At 43.2% G+C, this 26,440-nt stretch overlaps 1 protein-coding gene across 4 annotated transcripts in view; it reads left to right on the top strand.

The window, feature by feature from the left end:
- NT5C3B (5'-nucleotidase, cytosolic IIIB) overlaps positions 1 to 26,440 on the top strand; it is a 116,384-nt gene that overhangs the window by 78,285 nt on the left and 11,659 nt on the right. For all 4 annotated transcript variants that reach the window (XM_089674459.1, XM_089674460.1, XM_089674457.1 and 1 more), the window contains exons 2-6: positions 17,074 to 17,172; positions 19,134 to 19,203; positions 19,296 to 19,342; positions 24,365 to 24,444; positions 25,484 to 25,573. In XM_089674459.1, coding sequence (XP_089530585.1) covers positions 17,074 to 17,172; positions 19,134 to 19,203; positions 19,296 to 19,342; positions 24,365 to 24,444; positions 25,484 to 25,573 — 386 coding nt within the window. The remainder of the gene's footprint in view (positions 1 to 17,073; positions 17,173 to 19,133; positions 19,204 to 19,295; positions 19,343 to 24,364; positions 24,445 to 25,483; positions 25,574 to 26,440) is intronic.

The following is a 26,440-nucleotide window of genomic DNA, read 5'->3' as shown; positions in this document are numbered from 1 at the left end:
TATAAGACAGAAAAATCTACTATATACAGATCTATTGTATACAGACAAAAAAATCTACTATATACAGATCTATTGTATACAGACAGAGAAATCTACTATATACAGATCTATTGTATACAGACAGAAAAATCTACTATATACAGATCTATTGTATAAGACAGAAAAATCTACTATATACAGATCTATTGTATAAGACAGAAAAATCTACTATATACAGATCTATTGTATACAGACAGAGAAATCTACTATATACAGATCTATTGTATACAGACAAAAATTATACTATATTATTATTATTATACAGGATTTATATAGCGCCAACAGTTTGCTCAGCGCTTTACAATATAATGGGAGACAATACAGCAACAATACAGTTCAATCATGCAAAAACCATGGGTACAGCGGTGCGAAACTGGTCTTAAGCCCCGTGTAAGCATGGTGCCTGCTTAGCCACTCTGAAAAGCTGCTTTTCACCTTCGATCTAAGTAGACGTGACATCATGGCGTACGCGGACATGGTAAGAGATGACTGCTGCTCATCAGCCTACACCCTCAGACATCTTCCCATCTATTTCCCTCCTGACTTTTTCCCTCCTGACTTTTTCCCCTCTGACTTTTTCCCCTCTGACTTTTTCCCCTCTGACTTTTTCCCCTCTGACTTTTTCCCCTCTGACTTTTTCCCCTCTGACTTTTTCCCCTCTGACTTTTTCCCCTCTGACTTTTTCCCCTCTGACTTTTTCCCCTCTGACTTTTTCCCTTCTGACTTTTTCCCTTCTGACTTTTTCCCTTCTGACTTTTTCCCTTCTGACTTTTTCCCATCTGACTTTTTCCCATCTGACTTTTTCCCTTCTGCTCGTCCAGGCGCTTTTCCTCCAGACACTTTTCCTCCAGCCGCTGCTGCTGCTGGTGACTTTGCTCTTCCAGGTGCCTTTCCCCTAAGCGCTGCTCCTCCTGATGCTTTTTCCTCAGATGATGCTGCAGATGCTGCTTCTCCAGACTCTGCTCTTCCAGACACTTGTCCTTCAAGCACTTTTTCCCCAGGCTTTTTTGTCCCTGGCTCTATTGCTCCAGGCTCTGTCCCTCCTGGCTCCATTCGCCGTTGCTCTTCTCCTCCTGGCTCCATTCGCCGTTGCTCTTCTCCTCCTGGCTCCATTCGCCGTTGCTCTTCTCCTCCTGGCTCCATTCGCCGTTGCTCTTCTCCTCCTGGCTCCATTCGCCGTTGCTCTTCTCCTCCTGGCTCCATTCGCCGTTGCTCTTCTCCTCCTGGCTCCATTCGCCGTTGCTCTTCTCCTCCTGGCTCCATATGCCATTGCTCTTTTCCTCCTGGCTCCATTTGCCATTGCTCTTTTCCTCCTGGCTCCATTTGCCATTGCTCTTCTCCTGCTGGCTCCATTTGCCATTGCTCTTTTCCTCCTGGCTCCATATGCCATTGCTCTTTTACTCCTGGCTCCATTTGCCATTGCTCTTCTCCTGCTGGCTCCATTTGCCATTGCTCTTCTCCTCCTGGCTCCATATGCCATTGCTCTTCTCCTGCTGGCTCCATTTGCCATTGCTCTTCTCCTCCTGGCTCCATTTGCCATTGCTCTTCTCCTGCTGGCTCCATTTGCCATTGCTCTTCTCCTCCTGGCTTCATTTGCCATTGCTCTTCTCCTCCTGGCTCCATTTGCCATTGCTCTTCTCCTGGCTCCATTCGCCATTGCTCTTCTCCTCCTGGCTCCATTCGCCATTGCTCTTCTCCTCCTGGCTCCATTCGCCATTGCTCTTCTCCTCTTGGCTCCATTCGCCATTGCTTTTCTTCTTCTAGCTCTTCTCCCCCAGTCTCCTCATCATGCAGCTTTTTCATTTTTCTACAACAGCTGCACAGAAGGCTGCAAACGATGGCTAGCGGCACAGCTGCCCCGATTCCAACTCCAAGGATTATGTAGATCTGGTTATTGGAGAGCAAAGTCTCCATTCTTTGTTTGAGCAATTCCTTTGTTCCCTGTTTTTGCCAGTTTTCCTTCAGGTTAGGAATCTGCTTGTACTTTAAGGGAAGTTTGTCGGGATCGATCACCCGAACATAAAAGTAAATGACCTTTACCAGCTTGCCGCTGGGCTCCTTCATGTTGCACCGATAGGTCCCGGCCTGGCTCTCGGTGACGTTGTAAATGTGGACGGAGCGCTGGCTGCCAATTTGTTCATTAAAGCTGTTATCATTCGTGGTGATTCCAGAAGTATACGCCCAGTTGTAGGACATGGTTTCCTCTCTATGGTCAGGTAGAAATTCCGGTTGGCAGTCCATCGTGGCGCTTGCGCCAATGTTCAAGTTGTAATTTCTCGGCTTGCACTCCCAGATACCATGACATTCAACCTCTAACCTTTCACAGTCGGTTACAGCAGGCGCTCCAGATTTTCCTTTCGGCCCCACGATGCATCGGGTCTCTATCCTAAGCCCTATTCCACATTTCACATCGCATTCTGTGGAGTTTATTGGGATCTTTACCTTGGTGGGATCCATAGCCTTGCCATTGGCAAGAAAAAACAAAAAAAGTGCAACGAAAATCAGAAAAATCTTCATTTTACCAGCTGTCACTCAGGACACGTCTTCACTCCTCACTGTCAGCCACTCAAATGACACTGAGCTCAGCTGCAGCTGCAGCTCCTTGGTCTAGGTTTCCACGGCAACTGCACCCTGTGACATCATCAGCCTGCTTCCGGCCAGAGCTAAAAATAGCCTCCAGTCTGCTGTGCACTGACAATGGTAAACAAACATATCCGCTGTATACAGAGAGGGAGACCCACTATATACAGACAGAGACATCTACTATATACAGACAGAGAAATCTACTATATACAGACAGAGAAATCTACTATATACAGACAGAGACATCTACTATATACAGACAGAGACATCTACTATATACAGACAGAGAAATCTACTATATACAGACAGAAATCTACTATATACAGATCTATTGTATACAGACAGAGAAATCTACTATATATACACAGATCTATTGTATACAGACAAAAATGATATTATCATTATACAGGATTTATATAGCGCCAACAGTTTGCTCAGCGCTTTACAATATAATGGGAGACAATACAGCAACAATACAGTTCAATCATGCAAAAACCATGGGTACAGCGGTGCGAAACTGGTCTTAAGCCCCGTGTAAGCATGGTGCCTGCTTAGCCACTCTGAAAAGCTGCTTTTCACCTTCGATCTAAGTAGACGTGACATCATGGCGTACGCGGACATGGTAAGAGATGACCGCTGCTCATCAGCCTACACCCTCAGACATCTTCCCATCTATTTCCCTCCTGACTTTTTCCCTCCTGACTTTTTCCCTCCTGACTTTTTCCCTCCTGACTTTTTCCCTCCTGACTTTTTCCCTCCTGACTTTTTCCCTCCTGACTTTTTCCCTCCTGACTTTTTCCCTCCTGACTTCTTCCCTTTAGACTTTTTCCCTTCTGTCTTTTTCCCTTCTGTCTTTTTCCCTTCTGTCTTCTTCCCTTCTGTCTTTTTCCCTTCTGTCTTTTTCCCTTCTGACTTTTTCCCTCCTGACTTTTTCCCTCTTGTTTTTTTCCCATCTGACTTTTTCCCTTCTGACTTTTTCCCTCCTGACTTTTTCCCTCTTGTTTTTTTCCCATCTGACTTTTTCCCTTCTGCTCGTCCAGGTGCTTTTCCTCCAGACACTTTTCCTCCAGCCGCTGCTGCTGCTGGTGACTTTGCTCTTCCAGGTGCCTTTCCCCCAAGCGCTGCTCCTCCTGATGCTTTTTCCCCAGATGCTGCTGCTCTCCCAGGCACTGCTCCTGATGCTACTATATACAGACAGAGACATCTACTATATACAGACAGAGAAATTACTATATACAGACAGAGAAATCTACTATATACAGACAGAGACATCTACTATATACAGACAGAGAAATTACTATATACAGACAGAGAAATCTACTATATACAGACAGAAATCTACTATATACAGACAGAGAAATCTACTATATGCAGACAGAGAAATCTACTATATGCAGACAGAGAAATCTACTATATGCAGACAGAGAAATCTACTATATGCAGACAGAGAAATCTACTATATACAGACAGAGAAATCTACTATATACAGACAGAAATCTACTATATACAGACAGAGAAATCTACTATATGCAGAGAAATCTACTATATACAGACAGAAATCTACTATATACAGACAGAGAAATCTACTATATACAGATCTATTGTATAGAGACAGAGAAATCTATATAAACAGACCTACTGTACACAGACAGAAATCTACTATATACACAGGTCTATTGTATACAGACAGAGCAATCTACTATATACAGATCTACTGTATACAGAGACAGAAATCTACTATATACACACAGATCTACTGTATACAGAGCGAGAAATCTACTATTTACTGTAAAGCGCTAATCCCCCAGTACAGGGTGCACCAGTCTAATCCCCCAGTACAGGGTGCACCAGTCTAATCCCCCAGTACAGGGTGCACCAGTCTAATCCCCCAGTACAGGGTGCACCAGTCTAATCCCCCAGTACAGGGTGCACCAGTCTAATCCCCCAGTACAGGGTGCACCAGTCTAATCCCCCAGTACAGGGTGCACCAGTCTAATCCCCCAGTACAGGGTGCACCAGTCTAATCCCCCAGTACAGGGTGCACCAGTCTAATCCCCCAGTACAGGGTGCATCAGTCTAATCCCCCAGTACAGGGTGCACCAGTACAGTCCCCCCATCCAGTCTAATCCCCCAGTACAGGGTGCACCAGTACAGTCCCCCCATCCAGTCTAATCCCCCAGTACAGGGTGCACCAGTACATTCTCCCCATCCAGTCTAATCCCCCAGAAATTTTCCGTTTCTGTGTGCATTCCCGGAATGCTCAGGTGTGAATGGGGTCTAAAAATCCCATTGTCTATAGCATTTTTCTCCCTGGGGACTCCTAATGCTTCTTTTTCCCTCCTGACTTTTTCCCTAATGCTCATCCAGATCTATTGTATACAGACAGAGAAATCTACTATATACAGATCTATTGTATACAGACAGAGAAATCTACTATATACAGATCTACTGTATACAGACAGAGAAATCTACTACATACAGATCTATTGTATACAGACAGAGAAATCTACTACATACAGATCTACTGTATAAAGACAGAGAAATCTACTATATACAGATCTATTGTATACAAACAGAAAAATCTACTATATACAGATCTATTGTATACAGACAGAGAAATCTACTATATACAGATCTATTGTATACAGACAGAGAAATCTACTATATACAGATCTATTGTATAAGACAGAAAAATCTACTATATACAGATCTATTGTATAAGACAGAAAAATCTACTATATACAGATCTATTGTATACAGACAGAAAAATCTACTATATACAGATCTATTGTATACAGACAGAAAAATCTACTTTATACAGATCTATTGTATAAGACAGAAAAATCTACTATATACAGATCTATTGTATAAGACAGAAAAATCTACTATATACAGATCTATTGTATACAGACAGAAAAATCTACTATATACAGATCTATTGTATACAGACAGAGAAATCTACTATATACAGATCTATTGTATACAGACAGAAAAATCTACTATATACAGATCTATTGTATACAGACAGAAAAATCTACTATATACAGATCTATTGTATAAGACAGAAAAATCTACTATATACAGATCTATTGTATAAGACAGAAAAATCTACTATATACAGATCTATTGTATACAGACAGAGAAATCTACTATATACAGATCTATTGTATACAGACAAAAATTATACTATATTATTATTATTATACAGGATTTATATAGCGCCAACAGTTTGCTCAGCGCTTTACAATATAATGGGAGACAATACAGCAACAATACAGTTCAATCATGCAAAAACCATGGGTACAGCGGTGCGAAACTGGTCTTAAGCCCCGTGTAAGCATGGTGCCTGCTTAGCCACTCTGAAAAGCTGCTTTTCACCTTCGATCTAAGTAGACGTGACATCATGGCGTACGCGGACATGGTAAGAGATGACCACTGCTCATCAGCCTACACCCTCAGACATCTTCCCATCTATTTCCCTCCTGACTTTTTCCCTCCTGACTTTTTCCCTCCTGACTTTTTCCCTCCTGACTTTTTCCCTCCTGACTTTTTCCCTCCTGAATTTTTCCCTTCTGACTTTTTCCCCGCTGACTTTTTCCCCTCTGACTTTTTCCCCTCTGACTTTTTCCCCTCTGACTTTTTCCCCTCTGACTTTTTCCCCTCTGACTTTTTCCCCTCTGACTTTTTCCCTTCTGACTTTTTCCCTTCTGACTTTTTCCCTTCTGACTTTTTCCCATCTGACTTTTTCCCTTCTGCTCGTCCAGGCGCTTTTCCTCCAGACACTTTTCCTCCAGCCGCTGCTGCTGCTGGTGACTTTGCTCTTCCAGGTGCCTTTCCCCTAAGCGCTGCTCCTCCTGATGCTTTTTCCTCAGATGATGCTGCTTCTCCAGACTCTGCTCTTCCAGACACTTGTCCTTCAAGCACTTTTTCCCCAGGCTTTTTTGTCCCTGGCTCTATTGCTCCAGGCTCTGTCCCTCCTGGCTCCATTCGCCGTTGCTCTTCTCCTCCTGGCTCCATTCGCCGTTGCTCTTCTCCTCCTGGCTCCATTCGCCGTTGCTCTTCTCCTCCTGGCTCCATTCGCCGTTGCTCTTCTCCTCCTGGCTCCATTCGCCGTTGCTCTTCTCCTCCTGGCTCCATTCGCCGTTGCTCTTCTCCTCCTGGCTCCATTCGCCGTTGCTCTTCTCCTCCTGGCTCCATTCGCCGTTGCTCTTCTCCTCCTGGCTCCATTCGCCGTTGCTCTTCTCCTCCTGGCTCCATATGCCATTGCTCTTTTCCTCCTGGCTCCATTTGCCATTGCTCTTTTCCTCCTGGCTCCATTTGCCATTGCTCTTCTCCTGCTGGCTCCATTTGCCATTGCTCTTTTCCTCCTGGCTCCATATGCCATTGCTCTTTTCCTCCTGGCTCCATTTGCCATTGCTCTTCTCCTGCTGGCTCCATTTGCCATTGCTCTTTTCCTACTGGCTCCATATGCCATTGCTCTTCTCCTGCTGGCTCCATATGCCATTGCTCTTCTCCTCCTGGCTCCATTTGCCATTGCTCTTCTCCTGCTGGCTTCATTTGCCATTGCTCTTCTCCTCCTGGCTTCATTTGCCATTGCTCTTCTCCTCCTGGCTCCATTTGCCATTGCTCTTCTCCTGGCTCCATTCGCCATTGCTCTTCTCCTCCTGGCTCCATTCGCCATTGCTCTTCTCCTCCTGGCTCCATTCGCCATTGCTCTTCTCCTCTTGGCTCCATTCGCCATTGCTTTTCTTCTTCTAGCTCTTCTCCCCCAGTCTCCTCATCATGCAGCTTTTTCATTTTTCTACAACAGCTGCACAGAAGGCTGCAAACGATGGCTAGCGGCACAGCTGCCCCGATTCCAACTCCAAGGATTATGTAGATCTGGTTATTGGAGAGCAAAGTCTCCATTCTTTGTTTGAGCAATTCCTTTGTTCCCTGTTTTTGCCAGTTTTCCTTCAGGTTAGGAATCTGCTTGTACTTTAAGGGAAGTTTGTCGGGATCGATCACCCGAACATAAAAGTAAATGACCTTTACCAGCTTGCCGCTGGGCTCCTTCATGTTGCACCGATAGGTCCCGGCCTGGCTCTCGGTGACGTTGTAAATGTGGACGGAGCGCTCGCTGCCAATTTGTTCATTAAAGCTGTTATCATTCGTGGTGATTCCAGAAGTATACGCCCAGTTGTAGGACATGGTTTCCTCTCTATGGTCAGGTAGAAATTCCGGTTGGCAGTCCATCGTGGCGCTTGCGCCAATGTTCAAGTTGTAATTTCTCGGCTTGCACTCCCAGATACCATGACATTCAACCTCTAACCTTTCACAGTCGGTTACAGCAGGCGCTCCAGATTTTCCTTTCGGCCCCACGATGCATCGGGTCTCTATCCTAAGCCCTATTCCACATTTCACATCGCATTCTGTGGAGTTTATTGGGATCTTTAACTTGGTGGGATCCATAGCCTTGCCATTGGCAAGAAAAAACAAAAAAAGTGCAACGAAAATCAGAAAAATCTTCATTTTACCAGCTGTCACTCAGGACACGTCTTCACTCCTCACTGTCAGCCACTCAAATGACACTGAGCTCAGCTGCAGCTGCAGCTCCTTGGTCTAGGTTTCCACGGCAACTGCACCCTGTGACATCATCATCCTGCTTCTGGCCAGAGCTAAAAATAGCTGCCAGTCTGCTGTGCACTGACAATGGTAAACAAACATACCCGCTGTATACAGAGAGGGAGACCCACTATATACAGACAGAGACATCTACTATATACAGACAGAGACATCTACTATATACAGACAGAGAAATCTACTATATACAGACAGAGAAATCTACTATATACAGACAGAGAAATCTACTATATACAGACAGAAATCTACTATATACAGATCTATTGTATACAGACAGAGAAATCTACTATATATACACAGATCTATTGTATACAGACAAAAATGATATTATCATTATACAGGATTTATATAGCGCCAACAGTTTGCTCAGCGCTTTACAATATAATGGGAGACAATACAGCAACAATACAGTTCAATCATGCAAAAACCATGGGTACAGCGGTGCGAAACTGGTCTTAAGCCCCGTGTAAGCATGGTGCCTGCTTAGCCACTCTGAAAAGCTGCTTTTCACCTTCGATCTAAGTAGACGTGACATCATGGCGTACGCGGACATGGTAAGAGATGACCGCTGCTCATCAGCCTACACCCTCAGACATCTTCCCATCTATTTCCCTCCTGACTTTTTCCCTCCTGACTTTTTCCCTCCTGACTTTTTCCCTCCTGACTTTTTCCCTCCTGACTTTTTCCCTCCTGACTTTTTCCCTCCTGACTTTTTCCCTCCTGACTTTTTCCCTCCTGACTTCTTCCCTTCTGTCTTTTTCCCTTCTGTCTTTTTCCCTTCTGTCTTTTTCCCTTCTGTCTTTTTCCCTTCTGTCTTTTTCCCTTCTGTCTTTTTCCCTTCTGACTTTTTCCCTCCTGACTTTTTCCCTCTTGTTTTTTTCCCATCTGACTTTTTCCCTTCTGACTTTTTCCCTCCTGACTTTTTCCCTCTTGTTTTTTTCCCATCTGACTTTTTCCCTTCTGCTCGTCCAGGTGCTTTTCCTCCAGACACTTTTCCTCCAGCCGCTGCTGCTGCTGGTGACTTTGCTCTTCCAGGTGCCTTTCCCCCAAGCGCTGCTCCTCCTGATGCTTTTTCCCCAGATGCTGCTGCTCTCCCAGGCACTGCTCCTGATGCTACTATATACAGACAGAGACATCTACTATATACAGACAGAGAAATTACTATATACAGACAGAGAAATCTACTATATACAGACAGAGAAATCTACTATATGCAGAGAAATCTACTATATACAGACAGAAATCTACTATATACAGACAGAGAAATCTACTATATGCAGACAGAGAAATCTACTATATACAGACAGAGAAATCTACTATATGCAGACAGAGAAATCTACTATATGCAGACAGAGAAATCTACTATATACAGACAGAGAAATCTACTATATACAGACAGAAATCTACTATATACAGACAGAGAAATCTACTATATGCAGAGAAATCTACTATATACAGACAGAAATCTACTATATACAGACAGAGAAATCTACTATATACAGATCTATTGTATAGAGACAGAGAAATCTATATAAACAGACCTACTGTACACAGACAGAAATCTACTATATACACAGGTCTATTGTATACAGACAGAGCAATCTACTATATACAGATCTACTGTATACAGAGACAGAAATCTACTATATACACACAGATCTACTGTATACAGAGAGAGAAATCTACTATTTACTGTAAAGCGCTAATCCCCCAGTACAGGGTGCACCAGTCTAATCCCCCAGTACAGGGTGCACCAGTCTAATCCCCCAGTACAGGGTGCACCAGTCTAATCCCCCAGTACAGGGTGCACCAGTCTAATCCCCCAGTACAGGGTGCACCAGTCTAATCCCCCAGTACAGGGTGCACCAGTCTAATCCCCCAGTACAGGGTGCACCAGTCTAATCCCCCAGTACAGGGTGCACCAGTCTAATCCCCCAGTACAGGGTGCACCAGTCTAATCCCCCAGTACAGGGTGCATCAGTCTAATCCCCCAGTACAGGGTGCACCAGTACAGTCCCCCCATCCAGTCTAATCCCCCAGTACAGGGTGCACCAGTACATTCTCCCCATCCAGTCTAATCCCCCAGAAATTTTCCGTTTCTGTGTGCATTCCCGGAATGCTCAGGTGTGAATGGGGTCTAAAAATCCCATTGTCTATAGCATTTTTCTCCCTGGGGACTCCTAATGCTTCTTTTTCCCTCCTGACTTTTTCCCTAATGCTCATCCAGATCTATTGTATACAGACAGAGAAATCTACTATATACAGATCTATTGTATACAGACAGAGAAATCTACTATATACAGATCTACTGTATACAGACAGAGAAATCTACTACATACAGATCTATTGTATACAGACAGAGAAATCTACTACATACAGATCTACTGTATAAAGACAGAGAAATCTACTATATACAGATCTATTGTATACAAACAGAAAAATCTACTATATACAGATCTATTGTATACAGACAGAGAAATCTACTATATACAGATCTATTGTATACAGACAGAGAAATCTACTATATACAGATCTATTGTATACAGACAGAGAAATCTACTATATACAGATCTATTGTATAAGACAGAAAAATCTACTATATACAGATCTATTGTATAAGACAGAAAAATCTACTATATACAGATCTATTGTATACAGACAGAGAAATCTACTATATACAGATCTATTGTATACAGACAAAAATTATACTATATTATTATTATTATACAGGATTTATATAGCGCCAACAGTTTGCTCAGCGCTTTACAATATAATGGGAGACAATACAGCAACAATACAGTTCAATCATGCAAAAACCATGGGTACAGCGGTGCGAAACTGGTCTTAAGCCCCGTGTAAGCATGGTGCCTGCTTAGCCACTCTGAAAAGCTGCTTTTCACCTTCGATCTAAGTAGACGTGACATCATGGCGTACGCGAACATGGTAAGAGATGACCACTGCTCATCAGCCTACACCCTCAGACATCTTCCCATCTATTTCCCTCCTGACTTTTTCCCTCCTGACTTTTTCCCTCCTGACTTTTTCCCTCCTGACTTTTTCCCTCCTGACTTTTTCCCCTCTGACTTTTTCCCCGCTGACTTTTTCCCCTCTGACTTTTTCCCCTCTGACTTTTTCCCCTCTGACTTTTTCCCCTCTGACTTTTTCCCCTCTGACTTTTTCCCCTCTGACTTTTTCCCCTCTGACTTTTTCCCCTCTGACTTTTTCCCCTCTGACTTTTTCCCTTCTGACTTTTTCCCTTCTGACTTTTTCCCTTCTGACTTTTTCCCTTCTGACTTTTTCCCATCTGACTTTTTCCCTTCTGCTCGTCCAGGCGCTTTTCCTCCAGACACTTTTCCTCCAGCCGCTGCTGCTGCTGGTGACTTTGCTCTTCCAGGTGCCTTTCCCCTAAGCGCTGCTCCTCCTGATGCTTTTTCCTCAGATGATGCTGCTTCTCCAGACTCTGCTCTTCCAGACACTTGTCCTTCAAGCACTTTTTCCCCAGGCTTTTTTGTCCCTGGCTCTATTGCTCCAGGCTCTGTCCCTCCTGGCTCCATTCGCCATTGCTCTTCTCCTCCTGGCTCCATTCGCCGTTGCTCTTCTCCTCCTGGCTCCATTCGCCGTTGCTCTTCTCCTCCTGGCTCCATTCGCCGTTGCTCTTCTCCTCCTGGCTCCATTCGCCGTTGCTCTTCTCCTCCTGGCTCCATTCGCCGTTGCTCTTCTCCTCCTGGCTCCATTCGCCGTTGCTCTTCTCCTCCTGGCTCCATATGCCATTGCTCTTTTCCTCCTGGCTCCATTTGCCATTGCTCTTTTCCTCCTGGCTCCATTTGCCATTGCTCTTCTCCTGCTGGCTCCATTTGCCATTGCTCTTTTCCTCCTGGCTCCATATGCCATTGCTCTTTTCCTCCTGGCTCCATTTGCCATTGCTCTTTTCCTCCTGGCTCCATTTGCCATTGCTCTTCTCCTGCTGGCTCCATTTGCCATTGCTCTTTTCCTACTGGCTCCATATGCCATTGCTCTTCTCCTGCTGGCTCCATATGCCATTGCTCTTCTCCTGCTGGCTCCATATGCCATTGCTCTTCTCCTCCTGGCTCCATTTGCCATTGCTCTTCTCCTCCTGGCTCCATTTGCCATTGCTCTTCTCCTGGCTCCATTCGCCATTGCTCTTCTCCTCCTGGCTCCATTCGCCATTGCTCTTCTCCTCCTGGCTCCATTCGCCATTGCTCTTCTCCTCTTGGCTCCATTCGCCATTGCTTTTCTTCTTCTAGCTCTTCTCCCCCAGTCTCCTCATCATGCAGCTTTTTCATTTTTCTACAACAGCTGCACAGAAGGCTGCAAACGATGGCTAGCGGCACAGCTGCCCCGATTCCAACTCCAAGGATTATGTAGATCTGGTTATTGGAGAGCAAAGTCTCCATTCTTTGTTTGAGCAATTCCTTTGTTCCCTGTTTTTGCCAGTTTTCCTTCAGGTTAGGAATCTGCTTGTACTTTAAGGGAAGTTTGTCGGGATCGATCACCCGAACATAAAAGTAAATGACCTTTACCAGCTTGCCGCTGGGCTCCTTCATGTTGCACCGATAGGTCCCGGCCTGGCTCTCGGTGACGTTGTAAATGTGGACGGAGCGCTGGCTGCCAATTTGTTCATTAAAGCTGTTATCATTCGTGGTGATTCCAGAAGTATACGCCCAGTTGTAGGACATGGTTTCCTCTCTATGGTCAGGTAGAAATTCCGGTTGGCAGTCCATCGTGGCGCTTGCGCCAATGTTCAAGTTGTAATTTCTCGGCTTGCACTCCCAGATACCATGACATTCAACCTCTAACCTTTCACAGTCGGTTACAGCAGGCGCTCCAGATTTTCCTTTCGGCCCCACGATGCATCGGGTCTCTATCCTAAGCCCTATTCCACATTTCACATCGCATTCTGTGGAGTTTATTGGGATCTTTACCTTGGTGGGATCCATAGCCTTGCCATTGGCAAGAAAAAACAAAAAAAGTGCAACGAAAATCAGAAAAATCTTCATTTTACCAGCTGTCACTCAGGACACGTCTTCACTCCTCACTGTCAGCCACTCAAATGACACTGAGCTCAGCTGCAGCTGCAGCTCCTTGGTCTAGGTTTCCACGGCAACTGCACCCTGTGACATCATCAGCCTGCTTCCGGCCAGAGCTAAAAATAGCTGCCAGTCTGCTGTGCACTGACAATGGTAAACAAACATACCCGCTGTATACAGAGAGGGAGACCCACTATATACAGACAGAGACATCTACTATATACAGACAGAGAAATCTACTATATACAGACAGAGAAATCTACTATATACAGACAGAGAAATCTACTATATACAGATCTATTGTATACAGACAGAGACATCTACTATATACAGACAGAGAAATCTACTATATACAGACAGAGAAATCTACTATATACAGACAGAGAAATCTACTATATACAGACAGAAATCTACTATATACAGATCTATTGTATACAGACAGAGAAATCTACTATATATACACAGATCTATTGTATACAGACAAAAATGATATTATCATTATACAGGATTTATATAGCGCCAACAGTTTGCTCAGCGCTTTACAATATAATGGGAGACAATACAGCAACAATACAGTTCAATCATGCAAAAACCATGGGTACAGCGGTGCGAAACTGGTCTTAAGCCCCGTGTAAGCATGGTGCCTGCTTAGCCACTCTGAAAAGCTGCTTTTCACCTTCGATCTAAGTAGACGTGACATCATGGCGTACGCGGACATGGTAAGAGATGACCGCTGCTCATCAGCCTACACCCTCAGACATCTTCCCATCTATTTCCCTCCTGACTTTTTCCCTCCTGACTTTTTCCCTCCTGACTTTTTCCCTCCTGACTTTTTCCCTCCTGACTTTTTCCCTCCTGACTTTTTCCCTCCTGACTTTTTCCCTCCTGACTTTTTCCCTCCTGACTTCTTCCCTTTAGACTTTTTCCCTTCTGTCTTTTTCCCTTCTGTCTTTTTCCCTTCTGTCTTTTTCCCTTCTGTCTTTTTCCCTTCTGTCTTTTTCCCTTCTGTCTTTTTCCCTTCTGACTTTTTCCCTCCTGACTTTTTCCCTCTTGTTTTTTTCCCATCTGACTTTTTCCCTTCTGCTCGTCCAGGTGCTTTTCCTCCAGACACTTTTCCTCCAGCCGCTGCTGCTGCTGGTGACTTTGCTCTTCCAGGTGCCTTTCCCCCAAGCGCTGCTCCTCCTGATGCTTTTTCCCCAGATGCTGCTGCTCTCCCAGGCACTGCTCCTGATGCTACTATATACAGACAGAGACATCTACTATATACAGACAGAGAAATTACTATATACAGACAGAGAAATCTACTATATACAGACAGAGAAATCTACTATATACAGATCTATTGTATACAGACAGAGAAATCTACTATATACAGATCTATTGTATACAGACAGAGACATCTACTATATACAGATCTATTGTATACAGACAGAGAAATCTACTATATACAGACAGAGAAATCTACTATATGCAGAGAAATCTACTATATACAGACAGAAATCTACTATATACAGACAGAGAAATCTACTATATACAGACAGAGAAATCTACTATATGCAGACAGAGAAATCTACTATATACAGACAGAGAAATCTACTATATGCAGACAGAGAAATCTACTATATGCAGACAGAGAAATCTACTATATACAGACAGAGAAATCTACTATATACAGACAGAGAAATCTACTATATACAGACAGAAATCTACTATATACAGACAGAGAAATCTACTATATACAGACAGAAATCTACTATATACAGACAGAAATCTACTATATACAGACAGAGAAATCTACTATATGCAGACAGAGAAATCTACTATATGCAGAGAAATCTACTATATACAGACAGAAATCTACTATATACAGACAGAGAAATCTACTATATACAGATCTATTGTATAGAGACAGAGAAATCTATATAAACAGACCTACTGTACACAGACAGAAATCTACTATATACACAGGTCTATTGTATACAGACAGAGCAATCTACTATATACAGATCTACTGTATACAGAGACAGAAATCTACTATATACACACAGATCTACTGTATACAGAGAGAGAAATCTACTATTTACTGTAAAGCGCTGAGCAAATTGGCGCTGTATAAATCCTGTATAATAATAAACACAGATCTACTGTATACAGACTGGGAAATCTACTATATACACAGATCTACTGTATACAGAGAGAGAAATCTACTATACACACAGATCTACTGTATACAGACAAACAGATATACAGAGAACTCTATTATATACACATATAGATCTACTATATACAGAGAGATCTTCTTTATAGAGAGAGAAACAGATATAGTATATGCAGAGCGACACATCTACATACAAAGCAGTATACTATATACAGACAGAGAGATCTACTATATACAGACAGAGAGATCTACTATATACAGAGAGATTGCTATATTCAGACAACTCATTGGACATGTATGATGTTTTTGACCGTGACATATATATGGGAAGTTTCACAGCCACTGGGAATCCGAATGGAAACTTTGGCTCTTGCCACGGATTGGAGTGCGCTGACACTTTGGACATTTCTAATGATTCTGTATTGGTGACTTCTGATGTCTCCACGAAGTTTAGCTGAGGGTGGATTATAATCATGACAGGTGACTGAGGGTCCCCAGACTCCAGGGGGAGCCATGGGGAGGATTCATAATTCTGCTCTCTTCATAATGATCTGTGGGCTGGGTTTCCCTTTTCTTTTTTTTTCTTTTTTTTTAACCCTTTCATGACAGAGGTCATACAAATCTGAACTCTGCTATGGGCAAGTTTTTCCTTCTTTTCTTCTTTTTTTTTTTTACCCTTTCATGACAGAGGTCGTACAAATCTGAACTCGGCTATGGGCGGGTTTTTCCTTCTTTCTTTTTTTTTTAACCCTTTCATGACAGAGGTCATACAAATCTGAACCCAGCTTTACACCTTTGACATGTGTTGCTAGAACTGTATATAACATCACAAGCTCTCTGTGTATAAAGGTGGATGATACCCTTTTTTTTTTTTCAGGACAAATTGGCCTTTTTATTTGGCGGCCATTGGTAATAGATGTTTCCTGTGGGGTTTTTTTGTTTTGTTTGTTTCTTTTTTTGTTTTGTTTTTGTTTTTTCGTTCTTTTTTTTTTTCTACGATCAAAGGTAAACCAGGCCAAAATTGTAAAAAAAGAGCGTAGCTGTATATTGCTTGTAAATTTCATGCAAAATAAATTCCCCTGCTCCTGAAGATCTCAATGTCAGTGTTGTGTATATACCATAGTAGGGCCCAGAAACCATAGTGTGCCATTTTTATTTTTTTATTTTTTTCCCGACCGACTGACATACAATGGCACAGCGGTATGAACTGCTCTGTAGTTGCCATGATCTTTGATCTCCTTTCCATAGGTGAAGGTATTGGCAGGGATGGCAGTTGTCCAACAATGATATGTCCCTCAGTAACGGCCCCCCACTGGAAGGGTCACAAATGGGAGTTTGACCATCTGACTCCACCTCCAACTGTCACTAGTGAGGAGCTGAGCTTTACATGTACCCCAACATGTCCATCCTTTGGCTCCTCAGACCTCTCTGTGTAGTAACAGAGTCTTCCATAGGAGTTAGGATCCCCCAAAACCAGTCTCATTCAGGCTTTACTCTGATTTTTGGAGCTCAGGCATGCCGCCACCATCACAGTGGCCTACAGGTGTCTCAGTAGTCAGAGAATTGAGCACTTATTCATTTTCCATTGTGTTAATTACCTCTCCGATGATCAATATTTTTCAGATCCCAGAGCTGAATAAAGACACGGTTCGTATGAAAGACCCACAGAGGGTCGAAGAACTGATCATGTCATTACAGAATGGAGGGGAGACGAAATTACAGGTCAGTCTGAGTGACTTACACTATAACCACTTGCCTACCGGGCACCTTTACCCCCTTCCTGCCCAGGCCAATTTTCAGCTTTCAGCGCTGTCACACTTTGAATGACAATTGCGCGGTCATGCAACACTGTACACATATGAAATTTTTATCTTTTTTCACACAAATAGAGCTTTCTTTTGGTGGTATTTAATCACCACTGGGTGCCTTATTTTTTGTGAAACGAAAAAAGACCGAAACTTTTGAAGAAAAATAAAACGTTTTTCTTTGTTTCTATTATAAAATTTTGCAAACAGGTAATTTTTCTCCTTCACTGATGTGCGTTGATGAGTCTGCATTGATGAGGCTGCACTGATAGGCATTGATGAGGCGGTACTGGTGGGCATTAATGAGGAGGCACTGATGAGGCTTCACTTATATACGGCACTGATGGGCACCAATAGGCAGCACTGACTGGCGGCACTGCTGGGCACAGATTGGCAGCTCTGATGGGCACTTTTGAGGCTGCACTGATAATTAGGACACTGATTATTGGTGTAATTGTTTCACAGTTGCCGGTTATTGGCAATACTTTCCTCACACTGTGACAGCGTGAGGAAAGTACTACTGCCGATAACCAGCAAGTGTATTTACATGGTGGTCATTTGTGATTGGACACAGCTGATCACATGATAAAAGGCCGCTGTGATTGACTCCTTACCATGTCATGTGATCAGCTGTGTCCAATGGACACAGCAATCACAGAGAGCGCCATGCTCACGCCGTTAGGGATGCACGGGAGGGGTCACATTCTGGGAGGACGTCATAAGACACCCTCCCAGAACTGGATGACCGCACTGTAGCCATCATTCGGCTATAGCGTGGTCAAGAAGTGCTTAAAGAAGAAATTTTATTAATATTTGTTATTCTTTTTCCTGTCTCTCTCTATGCTGTCTAAGACTAACCCTTCTGTCTCCACAGACGTCCGAAAACGCAGCTAGCTATGAGATGGTTGCCTTGACAGATAGCACTTTTCTCCAAGCACTTCCCCATGACAATCTCTTCATAAGAAGTGCAGGGGGAGGCTTGTTAGAAAAAAAAAGCCTCAAGGGGAGTGCCTGGAGACTTGGAGAAGTGCCATCTGTCAAAGTAGCCATCTCCTTGCTAGCTGCGTTATCGGTCGGCTGTGTGGGTGGGGGGCGCCTTTTCCTGCACATAGGAAGATGGGACTAATTACTACATGAACTTTTTCCCTTGATGATCAGAACACAATAATACAAATCCATATGAGTGTCATATCTTCTCTGTGCAGTGCTTCCGGGACAGACCAGATCAATTCACTGCGACCGAGCCAACCAGCAGAATCGATCTGGCCTGTCCCAGATGCACTGCACAGAGAAGAGGGAAAAGAGCGGGGATTTCAAATTCCCGGACTGGTCGTGGGAGCCCTGACAGCTCAGGATCACCGAAGGTAAGTACATTGGGGACCAGGGATTAGGGAGAGTATACTATGTTCACCTTTATATTTTATCCGTAAAGGTGAACTAACACTTTAACTCGGGGTGCAGATGTTGACAAGCGGCACCACTTGGCAAACTCTCCCACTAAGTTCAGTGGAGCATTATAGGCTACATCCTCCTCACCACCTGTCAAAACCCCCTCAGAAAAATAATCGGAACGCAGATCGCTCTTCAGAGGGCACCAGACTTAACCACAAAAAAGCCTTACAGTGCAATGGTACCATATACAAATAGGATCATAAGAGATTTTTTTTTTTTTGTATGGATTCCAGTTTCTTTGTAGCGCAATGAATTAAGAGTGAATGCGTGATTACTGCAAATATTTATAGAATTTGGTGCTCCAATAATGAACTTCAGTTGGTTGATGTGCATTATTGCTGTATGAGCAGTGTTATGTCACTGGTTTGAGTTAGAACCGGCTGCCCTCCTATTCCTCCCCTGTATTCAATTTCTGCTTTTCTCCAGGTCATTTCTGATTTTGACATGACACTCAGCCGCTTCGGGTACAATGGAGAAAGGTGTCCCACCTGCTATAGTGAGTACACAGCTGTCGCCCCCTACTGGTCTCCTGTAACATTCTCTGGGTAATAATGCTGCTGGCCATGTCATCCCATCTCTCCTACACAGATATCATTGACAACAGCAAGATCATTAGTGAGGACTGCAGGAAGAAGGTGAGTCTTGGGATAGTCTTTAATGCTGAACTCCAGGACACAGCTTAGTACACAGATAAAATGCATGTAAGGGAGCTTTTTACCTAGCAAAGGATCTGTATTTCTGTCTATTCAGTCCCGAGGTTTACAAAGCAGAATGCACAGCCAGGCAGGTGACCCCACGTTCAGTTACCATAGAAGGGATACAGTGGTGTCCTCTCTCCAAACCCAGCCTGCTGATTGGACAGTGAAAGAGCAGCAGCATACTGGTGATGTGAACTCTGCTTGCTCTGCATGTTCCTAGTCGGTACATTTGTATGCAGCTCACCTGATCCCATCTGCTTTCCCTCCAGATTTAACCATTTCAATACCGGGCACTTTTACCCCCTTCCTGCCCAGGCCATTTTTCACGTTTCAGCGCTCTCACACTTTGAATGACAATTGCGCGGTCATACAACATTGTACCCAAACTAAAATTTTGTCATTTTCTTCACACAACTAGAGCTTTCTTTTGGTGGTATTTAATCGCCGCTGGAGTTTTTTTATTTTTTGCTAAATTAACAAAAAAAAACCAAAGATTTTTAAATAAAAACACGTTTTTCTTTCTGTTATAAAAGTTTACAAATAAATAATTGTTCATAAATTTAGGCCGGGATGTATTCTGCTACATGTCTTTGAAAATAACCCGAATTAGGATGTATTTTTTAGTTTGTAGGAAAGTTATAGAGTTCACAAACTATGGTATAGATCTGAATATTGATCAATCCTGAAGTACTGACAGCCAATCTAATTTCTTGAGGTCCAAGAATGTCAGAACAGTACAGATATCCCCCAAATGACCCCTTTTTGCAGAGTAGACAGTCCGACGTACTTCATAAGAGGAATGGAAAGTTTTTTGAAGTTGTATTTTTTTTGTCATAATTTTTTGGAAAATTAAAAAAATTATTTTCACTATTTTTTTTTTTACATACTGTCACCAGTGCAGTACAGCGTCATCATATAACTGGCATGGCAGTGAACAGGGACACTGACTGGTGACAGTATGAAAAAAAAATTTTTTTTATTATTTTAAATTTTTTATTACATTTTTTTAAAAAAAAATTTAAGATTTTTTTTTTCTTATTTTACTATGACCAAAGTAGTACAATGTTACCATAGTAACATTGTACTACTTTGGGGAAGTGATCAGTATTTTTTTTTTTTTTTACACAATTTGCTTATAGCAAAGAATTACTTTGCTATAAGCAAGCATTTACCTGAATGAAATTGATTCATTCAGTTTTTTGTTTTTTTTTTTCTTTTTGTGCTTAGCTGTGATTTGGTCACAGCTAATCACATGACATGTGCATGTGATTAGCTGTGACCATGCACAGCTAGACACTTGTATACAATGGATGGCATGAATGAAGCCATCCATTGTATACAACTGTCATGTGACCTGCTGTGATTGGTCACAGCAGGTCACATGGTACCAGGAACGGGGGCCGGTACTTAGATCTGTCATCGGCCTTGTTACTAAAATCAGGACCCTGCATTCATTAACCATCAGCCGCCCGGCCAATGGCTGTTTGGCGGCCGCAAAAGCGCTGTAGCTTTCCGGGTGCACGCCATTTGGCGTGCTTCCGCACATGCGCAGTTTTCGCGCTTGCAGAGCCATTGGCCGGGCGGCTGATGGTTAATGAATGCAGGGTCCTGATTTTAGTAACACTTTAAATATCAGTCGTATGTGGCCATGTCCGTACAAGAAGTTCTAAGGCCAACGCGTTTCGGAAAGATCTTTATCAGGGGAAAAGCAACACCATGTACAGGTTAAAACATTCTAGCTGGAGAATATCTGGACAAGCATGCGGAGGAGGAAACGCATGCAAGGACAGTTCCCATACACACCAGTATACTGATGGCGGGCAATCCTCAGAATTCTGACCAACCGCACCAGTCCAGCTGAGAGCAGACGTGATGTTTTACTTGTACATGGCTGATGAATAGTTAGCTCTTTCATGTTCTAGATCAGCACAGCTTTGCTCCTGATGAAGATCTGCTCAAAGCGTATTGGACTTAGAACGTTTTGTATGGACTTCTCTGCGATCATGACCATATAGGATTGATATTTAAAGTCCGATATTAGAGTTGCCTCTATGAGAGTAGAGCAATATTATGAATGTATCAGCCGGCTTTTTATGTGCGTCTTAACACTGGGAGGTGGAGTCTCCAGTCATGTGACTGCAATGATTGGCTTTCACAGCACTCACATGATTTGGAGACTGTCCTACTAGCTTCTGATCTTAAATAGGGATGAGCTCGGGTGTGTTCGGATCCTAGTACTAACCTACTTGAGTGTGCCTACCAGGAAGCAGTCACTGTACTGGGCCAGTCAGCTGTGGCCGGTGCATTCCCCATCCCAAAGCCTCATAAAGGAGAATGTATATGTGTGGAGCGGAGAATGTGACCGCTTCCTGGCAGGCTTGATCAGGTGGGTTTCAACTAGGATCCAAACAGGCCTGACCTCATCCCTAATCCTAAAAGGTGACCAGAAGCTGTCAGTGATTGCTTGAGGGTGCAGTGAGCAAGCCCCATAGACGCATAGATGTGGCAGCCTGGCATTACGGCCCACCTTCTTGTCTGCTGGATATATATGTGTTAAGCTGGTAGAAACAGATTAAGGAGTACTTAGTTGCATTCCTGTGTCTTTATATCTGACTCGATTTCAGCTAAAGGGGGATGAAAAAAAATTGTGTGCTTGTAGTAATGGATCAGTTTTTTTCATTATTTTATTCACTTAATCAAATTGATATTAAAGGCTCGAATTAAAAAAAAAAAAAAAATGTCATACTTAAGAAATAGAAATGATAATCCGTGCAAATTCTGGAACCAAGTCCCAAAAGTCTAATAGTGGAAATAGTCTGGGTGACTTGGATTGGGGGGGGTCCGTATTGCACTAAGGGCAAGCTTCATGCAGACTCTGTGTAGTAAAGGAGAGAAGAAGCACCTCTAGGTGCAGCAGTCCACTTTAATTCAGCCCCTCCTAATACTTACCTGAGCCCGATCCTGATCCAGCGCTGTGCATGGGAGCCTTGGCTCGCCTGGGTCTCACTCTCCTCATTGGCTGAGTAGCGGGAGCCACTGCTGTCAATCATAGCCAGTCAGGAGAGAACTGGGGGCAGGGTGGGTCTGCACTCTGTGTTTCTCAGACACACAGAGCCAGTTCAATAGTGAGCATATACCAGTGCCCCCATAGCAAGCAGCATACTTTGGGGGCACTGAGCAGGGGGTTTGCAAGAGAGCCAGTGTGGGACCTGAGAAGAGGAGGATTGGAGCTGCTCTGTGCAAAACCATTACACAGAGCAGGTAAGTATGACGTGTTTTAAAGGAGAGGAGGAGAAGAAGCGCCTCTAAGTGCAGCAGACCACTTTAATTCAGCATAAAAGTAGGAACACTCATATGTTAGTCGAGTAATACAGGCATGTTAGTATATAGTGTGGAAACACCGTGTGGAACGGCTGTCACAGGTGCCTAATACGTCCGTGTCTCACTGGAAAAAGCATGGTAGCAAGAGCGAGACAGATGTGGAGCCGGCCGGCATGCACGTACTCCTCAAGATGTCAGCTGGAATGCACGCTGAAGCGCAACGTCGGCGTAGGCGTGATGACGTCAGTGACCAGAATTCAATGCGACGTGTTTCGGAGCATGCGCTGGCCTAAGGTTCAGCAGTTCCTCCTCATCTGGAGAAGAACGTTCACAGGACTCTCAACGCATCGCATTGAATTCTGGTCACTGATGTCATCACGCTTACGCTGACGTTGCGCTTCAGCGTGAGTTCCAGCCACCATCTTGAGGAGTATGTGCATGCCAGCCGGCTCCACATCTGTCTCCCTCCGCTGTTGGTCTTGTATTTGCTTAGCATAGACACTTTCCTACCTAAAAGTCCTTCAATCTCCATTGTATTTGGTGCATAGAACTGGTTGGCTGCCCCATTAGAGGACTGTATACACACAAATGACCTGATCTTAATGTTCAAAGAGGCCCTTACTATTTACCCCTCACAGGGGGTACCGGACGCCTGTTAGATTACTTGGATCGGGTAGAGGGATACACCATCATGCCCTAAGTGTACTGCACATAGAGGAGACTTTATCCACATGATTTGGAGATTCCCGAAACTAACAAGATATTGGGAGGTAGTTCGGTGTATTGTGTCTTTCCTCGCCCAGACTCCCATCCCATCGGATCCACTAGTGTGTTTATTGGGTGCGCTGGATCCGGAGTTATACTCCCCGGGTACCTATATCATGGTTACTCGTCTCTTGTACTTGGCGAGAAAACAAATGGCTAGATATTGGCTGTCTAGTGCGATACCTACTAAGAAACGTTGGGTGGAATATGTTCATTATCTCCTTTTACGGGAACAACTTACCGTCACCGTAATGCTTGCGTAAATTAGAGCTTAATCAGCAGAGCTGGTTAGATACGCCTGGACTGGCCCCTTCAAGGTTGATGATGAATAGACTTTTGCAAATATGAGACATAATGGCTAATTTATTGCTAAGATGAGGCCTAGGTACTCACCCTGCAGTTGTTGTCTTTTTCCTTCCTATTTTTATGTTGTTTCCCCCCCCCCCTTCTTTTTTTTTTTTTTTCTTGTTTTCTTATAAAAAAAGAAAATTCTTCTTTTGGCTTTTATTTTCTTTTCCTATTTTCCTTCTTTTTTGTAAGATGTTGATTATTACGACATTGGTTATCCATAGCAATGGGCTCTTATATGTGCACTTTGACTGTGTCTGATCTATAAATGCAATGTATACCACTACCTGTACTCATCTGCAAAATTGTTCCATGCTGTGTTATTAGCTCATGTACTTCTTTTCAATTAAAAAAAAAAAAATAACAATTTGGATTAAAAAAAAAAAAAGAAGCCCCTATTGATCACTTGAATGGTTTGTATGACACTTGGCATAGCGGCCTTTTACTGGGCAGTTCTAGTCATGTGACATGTGTCTCGTTGATGTATACACTCACTTATATAACCTTGTATTGTCTTCTTCTCAGTTAAAGGATCTTTATAACATCTACTACCCCCTTGAAATTCATCGGACCATTGAGGAGAAGTACCCGCTGATGGTGGAATGGTGAGAACATGCAGAGGGCATTCATTCAAACTAAACTCCAGGCAAAATTTCACCATACATAGTCCAATCTGATTGTTTAATCTTCTTTGGATCTCCCAACAACTGTGTAGTACAAATGGTATACAGATTGGTTGGACAAATTAGGTAGCTCCATATATTACATCGTTTTGGTAGATACAAAGCTTGTACAGTCAGATTGTAATGTGTATGCTCAATATTGAACCCTATGGACTAAAACTGGGATGGCATTAAAGTTCATGTATGTGTAAAGGCCGGCCGGCCGGCCAATACTTTTGGCAATAGTGTGTGTGTGTGTGTGTGTAAATATATGTATGTGTGTGTGTATATATATATATATATATATATATATATATATATATATATATATATACACACACATACGTCTAAAAATATCACATGATGGGATGATCTTGACCTTGAAGTTCTCTGAAGGACTTTACCTTGAACGTGCAACATTTCCTAAGGGAATCTGGTTTGTCGTGGATGACACAGTTTTAGGAGTTTAGGTCTTTTTGCCTTTCTTCTCTGTTGCTGCTGGTAGTGGGTGTAACTTATCTTTCTAATGGAAACAACATTTCTAGAGTCTCTGTAGTTAGTGTTGAGATTCCCTCTTCTTATAGTTGGAGATCTAGGAATACTTAAGTCAACAAATGAAAACCTTGGGTCGTTCTTAGCTCTTGGTTAAGTCTATGAACTTTGGAAAGAAGGAGAAAGGTGGGAAGGAGACTTGATGTTGTTTCTCCTTGTAATGAACATGTAAAAGACGTAAATTGAGGTCCTGATTGTAGCCTTGGGTAATACAAGGGTTTATTGATGATCAAAATTAGCTCCAAAGCCTATAGCAGCCAGTCAATCCTTGTCTTTTCTAAAGTAGAAAATCTGTACCCTTTGAGCAACAGAGCTCTTATTTGAAAACTTGATGAAATAAACCCTATTCTTTCACTAAATAACTACTGATGAGGAGCTTGGTATTGCAGAGGCTTTGTGTTTTGTGACCAGCTTCTATTCTCTGTGTCAGGTGGAGTAAAGCGCACACATTGCTCTGTGAACAAAGGATCGAGAAGCAAAAGCTCGCTCAGATTGTGAAAGAGGCTCAGGCTAAGCTACGGTAAGAGAACCACTATATGTTGGCCCACTCAGCATTGCTGTTTCGCTTGTTGGTAGATACTTCATGGTTGTATCACCCAATGGCTTCTCATGTCCCATTGTCACTCCAGTAGAGATATTTCTACACCAATGTTTCTTCACCATGCAGCAAAACACTCCAGTGACCTGCTTTCAAAGCTTAAATCTACAAAAGACGCAAAAAGCCAGTGGGTGCAGAATCGGGTCATCCACAAGTCAACCATAGCAGGAGTTTGGGGCCTGGTCATTTTCTAGAGCTGCCTTTCTCAACCGGGGGTTTCTCCAGAGGTTACTGGGGGTTCCTTGAGAAATGCACAATTTTTGCTCTTGGTTAGGTAACCACTGACCATTATCCTTTTTTTTTTAGAGATCTCTAAGAAGAGTATTTTTCTCACTGACTAGAATGTAAGGAGTATTCTTCCCACTGACCATCACACCAATGTACCCTGAGCTCTAGATAGAATAATCATTAGCAGGGGTTCCCGGAGACTGGAAAGTTATTTCAAGGGTTCCTCCATGTTAAAAAAAAAAAAAAAAGGCTGGTCTAGAGGGCCTGGGTATAACTTTCATGCTCTTGCAGTAAACCAGGGGATGGCTCTGTTGGTCAAATTCGTGCACTTGGCCATCACTTCATAAGGGAGGATGTACCTGAAGGCATCTGAGAATGTTGGTGCGAGACCATGCAATGTAAATGGAGCACCTTCTTTATGCATTTTGTAATCCTCATCAATGTCAGCCCAAAGGGTGGAGTGAAGACCAAAGCTGTTATGTGACCTAGGCCTTCATTAGGCCCTAATCCATTGGACTGAGTGTGTCAGCTGATTTCCAGCTGACTACACATTTTGTTAAG

Source organism: Staurois parvus, unplaced genomic scaffold, assembly GCF_062004578.1.
Source record: "Staurois parvus isolate SC_StPar_1 unplaced genomic scaffold, SC_StPar_1.0 ptg000151l, whole genome shotgun sequence".
Taxonomy (NCBI): domain Eukaryota; kingdom Metazoa; phylum Chordata; class Amphibia; order Anura; family Ranidae; genus Staurois; species Staurois parvus.
The sequence above is the reverse complement of the archived record's forward strand: the minus strand, read 5'-3'. Positions and strand labels throughout refer to the sequence as shown.